We start from the raw sequence: 17,028 nt of genomic DNA, 5'->3' as shown, positions 1-17,028 counted from the left end.
AGACATGTTACTTAAAAAACAAACAAACAAAAAACATTCAAGGTGTGGATTGAGGTAGCCTAGGCCTTCTATTTTTATTTGACATCTTAATTTGGTATTTATTTAAAGCTACACTGTGTAACTTTTTTAGTTTAGTCTTAGCTAAAAACACTTAGTTCTTTCAAAAATATATGTGCTCATTAATATATATTTACTTCTTTCAAGTAATAAAGTATTCTCGTAAGTTTATAAAATGCCATTGAAAATACATACGTGAGGGGTTCGAATGGGGTTCGCAATGTTGCCCCTCCATCTTGAAAGTACATTAGCCAAAGAGGGACATACATTTTCGCGTTTTAACACTCGATGGCACCGTGTCGAATGTGGACGAGGTCGAACTGGAAGTCATGTTAATCTTGGACTAAATCGGCCACCGTAGGAGTTAAAACGAAATCGGAATTGAGAAGAACAGAAACGAATATCCACTGGATGGTCATATACCTTGTCACCGCTAGATGGGGGAAAATATCACACAGTGTAGCTTTAAGTGAAAAATATTTAGTGTAGGCCTACGTATTTTATTATTTTTATTTATATTTTATCTGATCTATATGCGGCTCTTTGCACGGTAAAATAAAATACATTTTGGCTGCTGTCTGTAGATTCCTTCATGCACAACTCCTATTCTCTCGGATGTTTCATATGCAAATGTTTTAACAGCGGCTGTTGTTTAGAGTCGTTGTCATCACGAAACAAATCAGCATTGCAAATTGAACATGTAGCTCGATTTGAATCGCCTTCTTTTGACTTAAAGTAGCATACTGCCACGTTTTCTGTTCATGAGTTCCATAGTCACTTTCAACTGCGGCATCATTACGTTCGACCAGCGGGGCGCGCATAGTGCAAGCCTAGGGTTTGGGTTCGGTGGAAAAACATTCTGAGGTTCGGCAGAAACCGAACTCCGTCAAAAAGGCCAATATTCGGCCGAATCCGAGCCCGAATCCTGGATTCGGTGCATCCCTACTTCAAATTAAACTTAATTTAAACTAAATGAAAATTAGAACTGTTGCCTCGGCAACTAATTTATTTTATTCTAGCATTACGTATTTCAATGAACAGACAAGTTTTTTAAATAGTTTTAACGATAATAATTAAGGTCTGCACTGGTACAGGTCTGGGTTGCAATGATTTTGTCATGGTCTTTAGATATTTTTATTCTCAAAGAATAAAAATATTAGAAGAAGCAAATGAAAAAGAATTGTGACCATTAGTGAATATATAAACCGTTGACAAAGGGTTAAAATTAAAGGTAAACAGCATTTAACATCAGAAATTCTTGATATATCCAAATGCACATGACAAAACAGTGGTTCTGACTTTAAAACCTAAAAACATCCTTATCAAATCAGATATTAATATAAGTACAACGGATATTGCATTATTTCAGTAAGTGACTAAAAATTCACAAAAACAAATCTTGTCCATTCTAATGTAGATTTTTGATTGTAATGAAAGGAAAGAGCCCTAGCTGTACTGCTTGAACAGAGCACCTGGCACAAAGCTACGAAATCATGAAGACATGGAGATAGAGTCTGCTCTCCCTTAAGAAAACAAGTACCTGAAAGTTTGTTATCAGTTTAGTCAAGGACAGGCCATGCTAGAACTAGATAAAGGCGGTTTCCGAAAGCTTGTGTTGCTGACTTGTTGCCTCGCTGTCCTATCAGGCAATGACTTCGCAGGCAGAGTTTGTGCACAAAGGTACCGAACGGCTTAATGATCTACAGCAAAATAGAGCAAGCTTTGGTGAGAACCACGCAAATATTTAGATTCATATATCAAAAGATATGATGCAATGACATTGAAAACCATATATTAAAGAGTTTTTAATATGTTCTTTTGATGATAAAAAAAGGCCAGTTGGCGGCTTGCCAGTATTAAAAAGAAGCCTGGGGAAGAGATAATTAATTGTGGTCAGCTAAAAAAACATAGTCTAATCTCTTGACACCTGGAACTCCTGACTTGAAAAGTTTCTTTAGAGGCAAAGAAAAAGTCAGTCTTTGCCTCTGAAGAAACTTCTCGAGTCAGGACATCATCCAGGTGTCAAAAGATTGGACTTTGTTTTAGTTAACAAAGCAGAGACGCCAGCTGACCATCTGAGAATCTCGCCCAAAACTCTCATCTTTATACAGTCTCTTACAACTTGTTTAACCAATAAGCATTAATTGGGTTATCTTCAATTTTTATTAGCCTTCTTTGGCCACTGGTCTATTTATTTTTATTTTTTTTAAAAGACACAGAATAACCACAAAATCGTTCAGCCTTTTTATACACTTAGTCAGTTAGTTAGTCATAAGCATTACATTTACATTTACATTTACGCATTTGGCAGACGCTTTTATCCAAAGCGACTTACATTGCAATCAAGGTACACATTTTACATTTTGTCAGTTCTTGCTTTCCCTGGGAATCGAACCCATGACCTTGGCGTTGCTAACGCCATGCTCTACTGTTTGAGCTACAGGAAAGCATAAGCAAGGACAAGTTCCTTTTTGTGAGCCCAGGGGTTTTAGACAGCTGACTACAGTGGTTTCGACATCTTTGGGTAAAAGCACAGTCTCTCATATCACTTTAGACAACACGTGATTGAAAAGCGTTGGTATTATACCTCAATTCACAGAGACACATTGTCATATGCAGATTAGTGTCTATAAGAAGATGCTCTTTTAGACAATTAAGACGTTGTCACTGCAGACATGGCTCTTAAAATGATCTGGTACTTTAACACAGAAAAACAACTTGTTTCACTAGTCAGTGGGAACTTTTAAAAATATATATATTTTTCTTTATCACCACATCTGGTGATTGGTAAGAACAGTCCTTACTAATCACCAGATGTGGTGATAAAGAAAAATATATATACACGCTAAAATATATAGATTAAAATGTATATCTATATTTTTAAATGGGATGAAATGTATCGAATTTACTGAATGTTAAGCCGCGTTTCCACCGGAATTACCCGGAAAAATTTGTACCAGGAACTTTTTTTACAGGAACTTTTTTCCCCCCAGATCTGCTACTGTCTGCGTTTCCACTGCTGTCTAAAGTACCGGGAAGATTAGGCAAATTAGTCCGGTGATGTAGGACAGCGCACGGCTGCTCCTCCCAGTCAGCGACGGACAGTAATCATTTTAGCGCGATATACTGTCTGCAACAATAACGAGGAGATGCAAGCAGCGCTGCTTTTGGTAGTTATGTATTGGTTTAATAAAGAGGTCATTAACAAAACGGCGGAAAAGAGACGAGTACTGATACTAAAGCGTATTCTGAAAGCTCGTAAAGCTAGATTTAAAATAAGACAACGTATGTTATTATCAGCTATTACGGACATTGACCGTGAGATGGCTGAGACGAACGCGTGCCATCAGACATAAAGAGCAAGACTGATATTTACTAGGGCTGTCAAAAGATTAATCGCGATTAATCGCATCCAAAATAAAAGTTTGTGTTTACATAATATATGTGTGTGTACTCTGTTAATTATTATTTATATATAAATACACACACATGTAGATTGTTCCAGACTGTAAACCATGCAAAAATACTCTGGGAGCCAAACGTAAAGCCGAAGGGGATTCTCGGGGGACATTTAAATATTAGAAGTGTCGTGTCAAAGACTGAACAGTTGGAGCATCTGCTAACGGGTTCTAATCTGGATTTTTTGTGTTTGTCAGAGACTTGGCTAAAACCCTCTACTCCACAAACTGTATTTCATGTACCTGGCTACAATGTTTTTAGATGTGACCGGAAACAGGGAAAGGGTGGTGGAGTAATGATCTATGTGAAGGAACATTTGGAATGTAAATTAACTGAAAATCTCACTGACTCGTTGGAATGTGTGGGAGTAACAATCAGACTCTCAGCCGAAATGTCTTTTATGGTTATTGTGCTGTATAGACCACCTACAGCAAAACACATTTTTTTTAACCATTTCACTGAGATACTGAAAAAATGTGACAATAAAGAAACCATTTTGTTAGGTGAATTTAATATAAATTGGTTGGACAAGAGGAACAGGAAAAATTTTAAACAAATTAGTAATAAGTTTCAGATGGCACAAATTATAAAAAATCCAACACGCATAACAAAATCGTCTCAAACCCTAATAGATTTAATTTTTACTAATCAAGCAGAGCGAATTACCAAAACGTATAATTTGATAACAGGCTTGTCCGACCATAACCTCACTTTAATGGTTAGGAAATTATCAAAAATGAGATATAAAAATTTTAATTCAGTTGACTTTAATTCAGTGGCCTCTTATATTCCCAAAAAAGATATGGAACTGTTTCATAATGAAATACAAAAAATTAAATGGAATCAATTAACATCTGGTAAAAATTGTCAGTCAGCATGTAATGATTTTTTAAAAACATTCCATGAACTCTTATCCAAATACTCTAAACAAACCCATTTAAAGAATAAAACCAAAAAATCTCTGCCTTGGATAAATGAGTCCATATGGAATCTAATGAAGTCAAGAGATGCAGCACTTAAAAAGTCCTTGAAAACAGGCCACATGACTGATCGACTTTTATATAAGGAGCTTAGAAATAAGGTTACAATGTTGTTGAGAAGGACTAAAGCAAATTTTTATATTAATTTAATTGAACAAGCAAAAGGTAATACTAAAAAACTTTGGCAAGCCATTGATAAAGTCACTGGACGAAAACATTCTAAACGCCAGAAAATGGAAATTAATATAAACGAAAATATTGAAAACGATCCACAAATAGTTGCAAATTATTTTAATAATTATTTTATAGAATCAGTTAAGGAACTTTGCAAACATTCAAATTGCACCAATCAAACATCTGACCCTATTTTTGAGAATAATCCAAGTTTTATGAAGTTCGAAACGACCAATGAATTTAAAATAAACAAAATTTTGGAATCAATGATGAACTCTAAAAGTAAAGACATTTGGGGATTTAATAGTACAATTCTAAAAAGACAAAGATATTTTTATGACTCCTATTACTCACATGACAAATAAATCAATCGAAGAAAATGTGTTCCCTGCTGCTTTTAAAAATGCAGCTATCACGCCAGTTTTTAAAACCGGCAACAGACATGAAGTATGCAATTATAGACCCATCAGCATACTTCCTGTTGTCTCAAAGGTCATTGAAAAAGTGATTGCAGAACAGTTATTAGAACACCTTAATAAAAATAATCTACTGCATCCCATGCAATTTGGATATAGGAAAAAACACTCCACTGAAACTGCATGCTGCCATTTTATAGAAGGGGTAAAAGCTAAATTGGACAAGGGAGGGGTCGTGGGCACTGTGTTCTTAGATCTACGCAAAGCATTTGACACGGTCAACCACTCAGTGCTGCTAAAGAAATTGACAAACTACAAACTGTCTCACAGTGCACTGCAGTGGATAAAATCATATCTTAGTGACCGTGTACAGTGTGTGCGAGTCAATAATATGCTGTCTACATCAAAGGCTTGTGACACAGGTGTCCCCCAGGGCTCTGTTCTTGGGCCACTGCTGTTTACACTCTATATTAATGATCTCCCTTCAGTGTGTGGTGAGGTGGATGTTCAAATGTATGCGGATGATACAATTATTTATGCACTTGGAAATGATGCCACTAGTGTGGCTAATAAATTAACTGAGGTCATGAATAACATTGCAGATTGGCTCACTTCTGCTTCTCTTACACTTAACGTAAATAAAACGGTGTCAATGTATTTCACTAAAATTAGAAAACCAATGACTTTTCCATGTGTTTTTGTAAAAGGAAAAAAGATTAAAGTAGTAGATGATTTCAAATACTTAGGGGTCATTTTAGAACCAACATTCGGTTTTAAAAAACGTATTAAAAAATTGTCTAATATTTTAAAATACAATATCTCAGTTTTTAAACATATTCGAAATATGCTCCCTTATGATGCAGCAAAAATATATCTGGATGCAATGATTATTTCTCATGTTAACTATTGTATCTCCTGTTGGTCTCAAACAAGTCAAATAACATTAAAACCATTAAAATCACTTTATAATCAGGCTGTAAAAGTATTAGATAAAAAAACATTAAGACATCACCATTGCCAAATTTTTAGGCGGTTAAATATATTAAATTTTGAAAATCTAATTGTATACTCAAATGTTAGGTTAATTTTTAAGATTCTTAATAATAATGCACCTCCACCACTGAGGCGATTTGTACAGCTCTGCTCAGAACAGACTACCAGGACATCTAGGTCCACAAGTCATGACTGTAGTGTAGATTAAAAGATGCTCTGCCTTTGCACAGACAGCCTTCTCATTCAAAGCTGTTAAAGAATGGAACAAGCTTCCAGATAGTCTAAAATTAACCTCTGACCTGAGGGACTTCTCTCAAAATGTTAAAAAGGTATTATTAGAAAACCAACTATGTCAGCACTGATCATGTTAATGTTTAGTAATAATTGACTATAGCAATTTTAAAAGGTTGATTGTAAACAGTATGTACAGGGTTAGCTTAGGCTGAAGTGTAAATGCAAATGAGGTTGTAAATAGATAGTGAGTTATTGATGTTTAGATGTATATATTTTATTGTTTTATCTGCCCAGGGACTGCAGATGGAAATTAGCTGTGGCTAAATCTGGTGTAAAGCATCTTTTCTTTTGTAAGATTAATGTACTTGCACATGGTCCCTGTCAAATAAATAATAAACTTAAACTTCATGTATATATTTAAGAAATATTTGCATGTATATACTGTATATACATTTATATAATCTATTATATATATAAATATAAATGTTATATATATAAAAATGATATTTTTTTCTTAAATATATACATGCTTGTGTGTGTATTTATATATAAATAATAATTAACAGAGTAATTATAGTAGAATAAGAAGATGAGTGTAAACGATCTTTGCCGGTGTTGTAAAAAAGAATCGGATCAACACAGGGCAAATACATTAAAGATAATTAGCAAATATGACTATATGTCCAGGTGGAAACTGTCAAAACGGCAATCCCTCAGAAAAACACATGCATCATTTTCAGTGTCTACAGAAAGAATAAGCCAATTTAAGTGCAAAAAGTGCCCAATATAAGAGATCAGAAGAAGCAATGTAAATAACAGGCATTCACACACGGAGTACTTACCAACACGATCATCATTTTTGAGAGAAATAGTAAAGGGGAATGCATTCTCCGTTTAGGATTAGAACGAATTCAACCCAAGCGTTCTTTGGTGACGTGTTTTGATTACATTACTGTTGATCATCTGTCCATCATCATATAAAGCCCGCCCTGACAATTTGATTGGTCCGAACAGCTCCTGTTCGGCCATAGTTGCTCCACAACGGATCAATTCCAGACAAATTTCCCGAACTCAATTGTTGTGGGCGGGGCTAAATTCGGCTGGCATCCAGGCTAGTTTCACCTGGCACAAAGCTACGAAATCATGCAGACACCTGGAGATACCTGGAGTCTGCTCTCCCTTAAGAAAACAACGGACCCACTTTATATTAGGTGGCCTTAACTACTATGTACTAACATTTTAATTAATAATTTGATACAATGCACTTATTGTGTACATACATGTTTTTACATTGTACTTACATTTAAAAAATACCTGCATGTAATTACATCTGTAATTCATTTCTGTAGTTACATTTGTAATTACATAGTTGACACTTCCCTTACACCTAACCCTACCCTTAAACTTACCCATACCACCACACCTGTCCCTAACTCTACCCGTATCCCACCTCGATAACAGCAAAGGTGTTTTGCAATACAATTTGAACACAGGAAGTACATTGTACTTATTTTTTTTATGTAAGTACCAGAGGTGTCAAGTAACGAAGTACAAATATTTTGAGTATCTATACTTTACTGGAGCAATTATTTTTCAGCCTACTTTATACTTCTACTCCTTACATTTTCAAGCAATTATCTGTACTTTCTACTCCTTACATTTTAATAATAGCCTCGTTACTCCTATTCCATTTCGGCATTTTTTTTATTCCGGCTTGTCTTCAAAAAAAAACTATCCAGATAAATCGTGCCATCCGGATAGAGTGAATTTGATTGTGGTTGGATGAGAAGGATAAACACAAACCGTTCCGACACCCTATTGGGTTGTACGCGATCAATCACGCCTGCACCTGCACAAATCATACACCATGTTGCCAGATAGGGCGGGTTCTCGCCGACGAGCCCGTACTTTCAGCCAATCAGCGATCAGCAGGCAGACGTGCTCATTCATGACTTTAGCCGGGTTTTTAGCGTGATGACTCGTAGCTGTATATTCCAGTGATCGCTATGACAGCGGCATAAATATACAGTAAGTTGTATCTACAGTAAAGAGTGGGAGATTGACTCAACTCTCAAACGTGAATTACACCTGTGACTCGAAGACTCTTTATAAATATAACCGTGACTCCTGTCCATCATCATATACACTTAGGACATCTGCATCTGCAACCCCGACAGCTGCTGAAAGAGGTTAAAATCAACGATTAATCCGTTTTGACTGTGCTAAGTGCGTGTGCCATGTACTTCACCAAAGACATACTGTAGTTTTGTCAAAGCAAAGTGCAACACAATGGTAGGCGCATTGTTGTTATTTTTTGTTGGCAGATTATTGTACAGTATCAATGAATTACGCATTTTGAAAGTGGTGTGAGCATTAACGTGTGAAATGCCTGTTCATTCCATTGCTTTTTCCAATCTCTATATTGGGCACTTTTTGCACGTAAATTGGCTTCTTACTGTTGTGTTTTTTTGAGGGAATGCCGTTTTGACAGTTTCTACATGGACATATAGTCATATTTGATCTGTTTTACTGGGAAATAGATTTTTTTTTATCATCAATGTTATGTTTTAAGGAGATAAAATGGTAACTTATCAACATTGATTGGTATGGCAATAAAATAATAATATCACATTATTTTGGCAGTTAAAGTTTTGGGATTTTTCTTGGAGTGACTAGTTGCTTATAAGTATTGTAAAGGTGCAAAAAGTCAAAATTCAGAGGCATGTTATCAATAACCATTTTTTGCATATAAATGTACATTTGGTGAGTTTTTGGGCTGGAAATCGTTGACCCAATCTGGCCACACTGATCACACATTCAAAAAATGGTTATTGATTACATGTCTCTGAATTTTGACTTTTTGCTCAGTACACATATGGTTTTTTAATGTATTTGCATTGTCCTAAAATGCGTTGATTTTCAATGGGAATATATGCAGCTGAAACAGGTAGCCTATACATCTAAAACATTTCAACATTAACTTTTTAATATAACATTATAGTCATTATGGCCTTTAGAAAAATGTTTTTTTTTTTTTTGAGGAGGTGGGGTATGCACTGTGGCGCGGCCTAATCTTTTGTCCTTAAAGGGATACTTCACCCAAAAATGAAAATTCTGTCATCATTTACTCACCCTCAAGTTGTTCCAAACCTGTATGAGTTTCTTTGTTCTGAATATATTTTGAAGAATGTTTGTAACCAAGCAGATAGAGCAACCATTGACGGCCATAGTATTTTTTTTCCTACTATGGTAGTCAATGGTTGCTCTATCTGCCTGGTTACAAACATTCTTCAAAATATCTTCAGAACAAAGAAAATCATACAGGTTTAGAACAACTTGAGGGTGAGTAAATGATGACAGAATTTTCATTTTTGGGTGAACTACCCCTTTAATGGCATTTTTTTCCCCTTACATTACTTTTACTTTTATACTTTAAGTAGTTTTGAAACCAGTACTTTTACACTTTTACTTGAGTAAAAAGCTTGAGTTGATACTTCAACTTCTACAAAAGCCTTTTTAAACCCTAGTATCTATACTTCTACTTGAGTAATGAATGCGAATACTTTTGACACCTCTGGTAAGTACATAGTACTTAAGGCCACCTAATATAAAGTGGGGCCAAAACAACTTTATGAAAGCTTGTTATCAGTATTGTCAAGTGCTGAATCCGAAATCGCCCCCTATACCCTTAAATAGGTTGCAGTGGTGTCCAAAACCACAGTGGATGTTATTTCTGTCAGGTCCATTAAGTGAAGAACACATAACAATAAAAATTATTTCGAAATTTTTATTGAATAAATTGCAATCAGTTGATGAATCTGAATTAAATTTTGTTTTTGGCGGTATGGCTCTGTTCAGGGAGTCGTCTGACCTCTCATGAGCACCATGAAATAGCAGAGAGTCAGAGGACAGCAGCAGCATTAGGGAACGCTCACACAGTTTAGGACTATTCCCCCTTTGAACAGAGCAGCAACGATGACAAAGCAAATGCCACGTTATACACAACAACAGCAGGTGGGGAGGTGGCGGGCTGCAAAGAAGCGAGCAGCAAGACTGAATCTGCTTTAAATAGGTGCCCTGTTTTTAGCATAGCCATTAGCAGCGAGGGGAGTAGAAACAGCTGATGAAAAGCAGCTGATGAGACCGTGTTGTTACCAATAGCGTTAGCAGCGTCTTGACTACTTGGCCTGCCAGAACTGACGCTGAATTGAGTGCACTCATTCCATCCCACATTGCACCGCAATAATGAGTGTACAGCCGATGTACTCAGAGCGGCTGTCCGAATTCACTCACTTGTTTTCATTCACTCATTCAAGTGAACTGTATTAATGGACTAAAGTAGGGAATAGTGATTGAGGGTTTAGGGGGCGATTTCGGATGCACACTCTAAGATGGTTTCCGAAAGCTAGGGTTGCTGGCTTGTTGCCTCGCTGTCCTATCAGGCAATGACTTCGCAGGCAGGGTTTGTGCACAAAGGTACCTCACGAAACTGATTTCAGACAGACTTGAGGCAGTGGTTTAATGATCTACAGCAAAATAGAGCAAGCTTTGGTGAGAACTAAGCAAATATTTAGATTCATATATCAAGAGTGATGATGCAATGTCATTGAATACATCTCCAACCACATAATTTTGCGACGCCGTTTGTGAATGTTTGTTGGAACTATGGTTTTGAGAAACGCCAAATTGTTCAACCACGTTGGTAACAACAGAACTTGAGACCACAGTTGGCTAACGATGGGAAACAAACACCGGTTTTTGTAAAAACCTGTACTTCTGCCGACACATCTTTACTATACACTAACCTTATAAAGGAATTTTCCTTGATCTAACCCCACACCATTAAAACATCCTGCAAGTTTCATAGCTTAAAACATCCTCCTCATTATAAACAAAGCATTTATTTGACCAAGCCAGTCCAAAAGCGGCTCGTTTTGATATTGTGGGTTTTGACACTGCCTCTAGAGCAAGACATCGGCGAATCGTTTTACATTATTGCACTATAAGCTCCCTCCACTGGAGTTTAGTCGCTTGACAGCTGACACTTGTTTACAAGAAGCAAACAGAGCCCATTATAAATCACTGTGTGAACAATGTGTATTTTGTCTCTGCTCATGTTAATGAATGAGAGGGTCTGCCGTATTTTTTTTAATGTAAGTACAATGTAAAAACATGTATGTACACAATAAGTGCATTGTATCAAATTATTAATTAAAATGTTAGTACAAGGTAGTTAAGGCCACCTAATATAAAATGGGGCCTCACACACACACACACACACACACACACAAAAAAAACTTTTGTGGAAAAAATATTATCTCCAACCCACCTGTTTTTAAAGTGACGCCTCCGTTAAGGCGTGTCTTTAGTAACGAAAACAAACGAAAAAATTTGTTAGTTTTTTTCTTCATAATCGTGGGAAATCGTGATTTTCAATTTATCCAGAATGATGCAGCTCTATTCGGAGCATTTGACTGCAGATCGTTTTGTAAAAGAGGCATGGCGCAATGGAGAATTTGCAAAGAAACTTTTGTTGTAGATCAGCTGCATCGCAAACCGTAAGTAAATCTTTGTCTGCAAATGGTTTTATATGGATGTTTTCACAACACTCACATGCAGAAGCAATGGGGCGTTGATCCTATGCAATGACATTAGCCAATCATAACAGAGGCCGTTTACTGACACGCCTTAACGGAGGCGTCACTTTAAAAACAGGTGGGTTGGAGATAATATTTTTTCCACAAAAGTTTTTTGTGTGTGTGAGGCCCCATTAAACTGCTTTAAACTTGGCTGCAGTCGAGTACACATTACAGAAGTTCAAGGCTCATTCTGAGTCAGACATTGACCAGTTTTTCAGTCAGGCTTGTGCAAAATTCAGAATCCGAATTGGCCTCCCTTCAATTCATGAATTTGAATTGAATCCACCCCACAGGAAGTTGAATTTGAATGACAGGAAGTGGAATTAAATTCATGGCAATTGAAAGAAATTCCACACAGTCACACAACAGAAAGAATGTGTTGAATCTCACATACATTCGGTGTTAGGAAGGTTACTTTAGAAGTGTAATTACTTACTTTTATAAGTTACCCATTATAAATGTGGTTTGGATTACTTTATTTTTATTACATTAATTGTGTAATTTAACAACAATTTCATTACACATAACTAGTCACTCCTCAACCCTGCATACATTTTGTTCTAAAATATAGACAATGATCAAATTCTTGAAATAAATGACCCCCTCAATGTTGTTTAATTGGTTTTGTTCCAATGTTATTTTCATTTCAAAGTAATAAAATAACACAAAGTAGTTGTAAATGCAGTTCTCATTCATTCCAATGCAAAACTCACAGAGCAACACTGTTGCATCGAATTCTCAATAGCTCCTCAAATTTTCCATCATGTTCCACAAAATTACATTTACAATAAATCAAACTTAATTATTTGTTCTGTGACTAGAGCTTTTAACATTCATTGCTGGGGGAAAACATTTCCTGTTAATGTAATCTGTACAAGTAGTTCAAATTAATATTATTTATAGAATATGTAATGCAATCATATCTGACATATACTGTAAAGCTTCATTATTAAACACTTCACTTAAAATCTTCTTTGAATTTAAATTCTGCTTCCTTTCATTCAAATTACAATTCTAGATCCAGATTTTGATTCAGAATAATTAGGCAACTCCTTTGACCGATTTATTAAAGAAAAAGCAACAGTTGAGGGATGCCTTCACATTGTATTTTCGTATGATATATTATGTTGCGGAGGAAATACCACAAAACCATTACTCACTGTGAGAAGAACTTCCTCTCAGTTCTCAGTTAAGTGGAAAAGTACCGGCTGTGTGTATTGTGCATAGAAATTCTCTCCCTCCCTGCTCCTTATCTATACTGGAGACATCCCTTACCTTCCAGCTCATGACCTAGATTATACGTCAAATAATTTAACTCACCACCACATTTTTGGAAAAGACATTTATTTATTCTAGGGAGTGTATTCAGGGAGTATCTGTGTTTGGTATCCGTCATCTGCCATTACATTTATATTAAAGAAAGTTGAGATGCAAAACTATTCTTATTTTGTGTCTTTGCTCTGATTTTGTACTTGTTTTAGTGTTTGCATACCTCCATTCTCCAGGTCTTGCAGTGGCCACAGCACTGAGTAAGCGATCTGCTGCGGAGCGTAGAACAGAGGAGCCATACAGCAAGTCGGTTGGGAAGAGTGCTGAACCCGAGATCCGAATTCATCCATGATGTACCACACGGGCACCTTTTCTTCTGCAGACTGCAACATCATCATCATCAAATCATAATTCAGCAGCAACATCATATCTCAGAACGCACACTGATAGATTAAAGGGACAGTTCCAAACCCGTAAAACTTTGCTCATCTTCAGAAAACAAATGAAGATATTTTTGAACGGAATTGCAACTTTCAAGGTCCAGAAAGGTAGTAAAGAAATTGTTAAAATAGTCCATGTGACTACAATTCAACCTTAATGTTATGAAGCGACGAGAATACTTTTAGCATGCAAAGAACACACAAAAATAACAACTTTATTCAAAAATCCCTGTCACTCTCTTACGCTATTCACTTTGTTGGGCTATTCACACAGTGCAGCGCTTCTGGGTTTTACGGCAAAAACGCCGGCTCACTATTGGCCGAGCACGATCCCGTGAATCACGTAGGAGACTGGCACGGTAGAGAAGAGATTGTTAAATAAAGTCATTATTTTTGTGTTTTTGTATTTTTATCAGTGAGCCGAATCATGATTCGGATCGCGTGTCAAACCGCAAACTGCTGAAATTTGGCGATCCAAACTGCTCATTCGACTCACTGATTCATAACGCTTCGAAGCTTCATGAGGCCGTGTTTTGAAATCGTCATCACTATATAAGTCGTTATTTAGGGGTTTTTTGTGCACAAAAACTATTCATAAAGTTATTGTAGAACCACTGTAGTGAGATGGACTTTGTAACGACGTCTTTAGTACCTTTTAAGGGTCTTGAGAGTGAACTGTGCATTGTGCCAATGGAGGCCTTTCTCAGCCATCAGATTTCAACTAAAATATTTTCATTTGTGTTCCGAAGACGAACGGAGGTCTTACGGGTGTCGAACGACATGAGGGTAAGTCATTAATGACAGAATTTTCATTTTTGGGTGAACTAACCCTTTAATAACATTTTAAATATGGATTTTTTCGCACACAAACGCATCGATTCACTTCAGAAGGCCTTCATTAACCCATTAATTTTAAGTCACGTTACAAGCTGTTCACACGTTGGCAATAAAAAGGCGCTTAATACATAATTATTCTTACATATAGCCCCTTTAATACAATTTTCTCCTTCTCTTACCCCTTGGGAAAGTCTATAGGTTTGGTTGTATTGCCACATGTTGTCCAGCACCAGATCCACGATGTCCGGATCAGGAGCTTCTCCGTGGAAAGGCAGACCCATCAGACTGGCCATACGGATCAGCAGTCCGGGAATCTCCAGCAGCTGCTGACGGGCGCTTTCCACCCTATACGTCCAGGCGTGATCGACGAGAAACACACTACAACCCAAAAGAGAGAAAACATTTTCAAAATCAACAAAACCAAGCATTCTTGCTAATTTTCAAACAGTAGAGCATAGCGCTAGCAATGGCAAGGTTGTGGGCAATGGCAAAGCATGATCAGAAAAAAAAGTTAATAAATGAATGAAATAATAATAATTATTATTATAGCTTTAACACCGTACATGCAAGTCACTTTGCCAAATGCATAAATGTAAATGCATATAAAAGTAAATGTAATAACACCAACAACAACAAAAAATCAAAGCCTTCATGACACAAATCTGCAATAAGCCTGCACACAAAAAACCTCTCAAAAATTTCCACCATGTAATACCATGTTTTTATGGATATGTACCATGTTTTTTACCATTTTTTCTCCCATATATGCCATAGCACATACTATCTTAGACATGTACCAAGGTAATACCCTGTTTTTATATACCATGATAACTCAAAAAATTATATTAACATGTTAATCATTCAGCATCGTGACATCAACGTCCCATCTAGCATATTTTTTGTAAGGGCATATAACATGGTGATTCAAAAAACGTGCTTATTATCACTGTAATTTGTGAAAGTGTTTGTACCTTTTGCCTCCATCCATTGCACATTGTTAAAGGAATCGTTCACCCTTAAAGGAAATCATTGTGGTAAAACTTGACATCCGACACCTGTTACTAACCATATAAATCTTCTCTTTTTTGTGTGCATATTTATCAAATCTAGACTACTAGAAAATTGCTACCAGCCCCTGTGGCAAGAAACTGATCTAGACTGGATAAAGACCCTGTTTCCATCTCTGAGACACCTGCTTCGGATGAACTTTCTCTTTCCTGTGTGGGTGGTGACACTTCTGTTGGACATATGGTGACTAATAATAGTAACTTAATAGCTTACAAAAGAAAGAGTGATAGGGGAGGAGTAGCTGGTTACATAACAACACAAGAAATATACTTAAAATCCTCTCCTAAACTAATGAGCCACTGCTGCCCTCACCTGGTGGGATCAGCAGCATGCAGGCCACTCTCTTTGGTCACAATCACTTTATAAGCCATCTCAGCTCCAGCATTGGCTCTGCGTACATTGTCCTCATCTTCATCTTCCTCTTCTTCCACCTGCATAATCCCAAATACCTCACCTGCATCAAATACCTAAAAGAGAAGGGAAATCTACGAATGTACCTCCCCATACTAGTTCAATCAATATTGGGTACTTGGTTTTATGGGACGGTACAATAAAACTATGTATGAACTATTTACAGTTTCATAAAAATAAAATGACGTCCACTGTCAAACTGGCACGCATACATTCACAGCAGTGATGGTTGTGTGTTTTACCTCATTGGCAAGTTTTAAATGCAAACTCTTCCAGTAAAGCGGAGGGATTCTGGCCGCCTTTAAAGCGGGATTGTGCAGCGAAAGGAAGAGTTGATAATCTTTATCCTCCTCTCCGTTCACATTACCGTTCTGCATTTTGCTAGTTTTGTTTCTGACAACTCACATGTGTGTACTGTGCAGCGGTGCATTGTGGGTAACAAGTTTAAAGGGCCAGAGCGTCGTATTATAAACGAGTCCGAGCAGTCAAAAAAAAAAAAAAAAGAAAAAAAAAAAAAAGAGTGGGACACGTAATATAAAATTACATTTTTATCCTTTCAATTTTACTTTGAATTAACTGTGTTAAGTATAATGTTGAGTCATAATTAGTATAGCTACTTAGAAGATAAATCAATCAACCAATTAATTAATGAAGTTAAAATTATTATTATTTGATCGTACTTGTAGATGATTCCGGTAAGAAAAACAGAATGTAAAAAAATAACATAAAAAAACACACAAAAACAATCGTCCTAGCAACAAGACCAACACCACAATAGCATTACTTTATGTATTATTATTATTTCATATGAATTCCAAATTACTTTTAAGCTACAATTTAACATTAATCTATTTCAAATTATCTCGTTGTGGCTTTTTTACCGGTTTGTTGTTCTTCACAACTCTTTTCTGTTTATCTAAAACGTTTTATGCTCAAAATATCATCAGAGGTCATTTCGTAAAATGGCGCCTGTAAATAAAAAAAGACAACGCAAATGTCTCGATCGACCAGTCAGAACAACTTATTTTACAAATTGATTGTAAAATGACCA

At 36.4% G+C, this 17,028-nt stretch overlaps 1 protein-coding gene across 9 annotated transcripts in view; it reads right to left on the bottom strand.

Moving 5' to 3' along the window:
• Positions 1-16,395, bottom strand: part of ttll12 (tubulin tyrosine ligase-like family, member 12) — a 61,671-nt gene extending 45,276 nt beyond the window's left edge. For 5 of the 9 annotated variants that reach the window (XR_013816591.1, XR_013816593.1, XM_079818017.1 and 2 more), the window contains exons 1-4: positions 16,220-16,395; positions 15,879-16,033; positions 14,678-14,876; positions 13,445-13,604 (exon numbers count right to left, since the gene is read on the bottom strand). Coding sequence is in view for 4 of the 9 variants with exons in the window: in XM_079818017.1 (XP_079674143.1) it covers positions 13,445-13,604; positions 14,678-14,876; positions 15,879-16,033; positions 16,220-16,354 (649 nt within the window). In the remaining 5 variants the exon portion in view is untranslated. Of the gene's footprint in view, positions 1-13,444; positions 13,605-14,677; positions 14,877-15,469; positions 15,720-15,878; positions 16,034-16,219 lie in introns of those variants that run through there. The other 4 variants (XR_013816592.1, XR_013816594.1, XR_013816595.1 and 1 more) reach the window with 4 other exon arrangements.
• Positions 16,396-17,028: the final 633 nt, after the last annotated feature.

The sequence above is a fragment of the Gobio gobio genome (assembly GCF_949357685.1).
Source record: "Gobio gobio genome assembly, chromosome: 5".
NCBI lineage: Eukaryota > Metazoa > Chordata > Actinopteri > Cypriniformes > Gobionidae > Gobio > Gobio gobio.
Note: the sequence above shows the minus strand (reverse complement) of the source record. Positions and strands in the feature narration are given on the sequence as shown.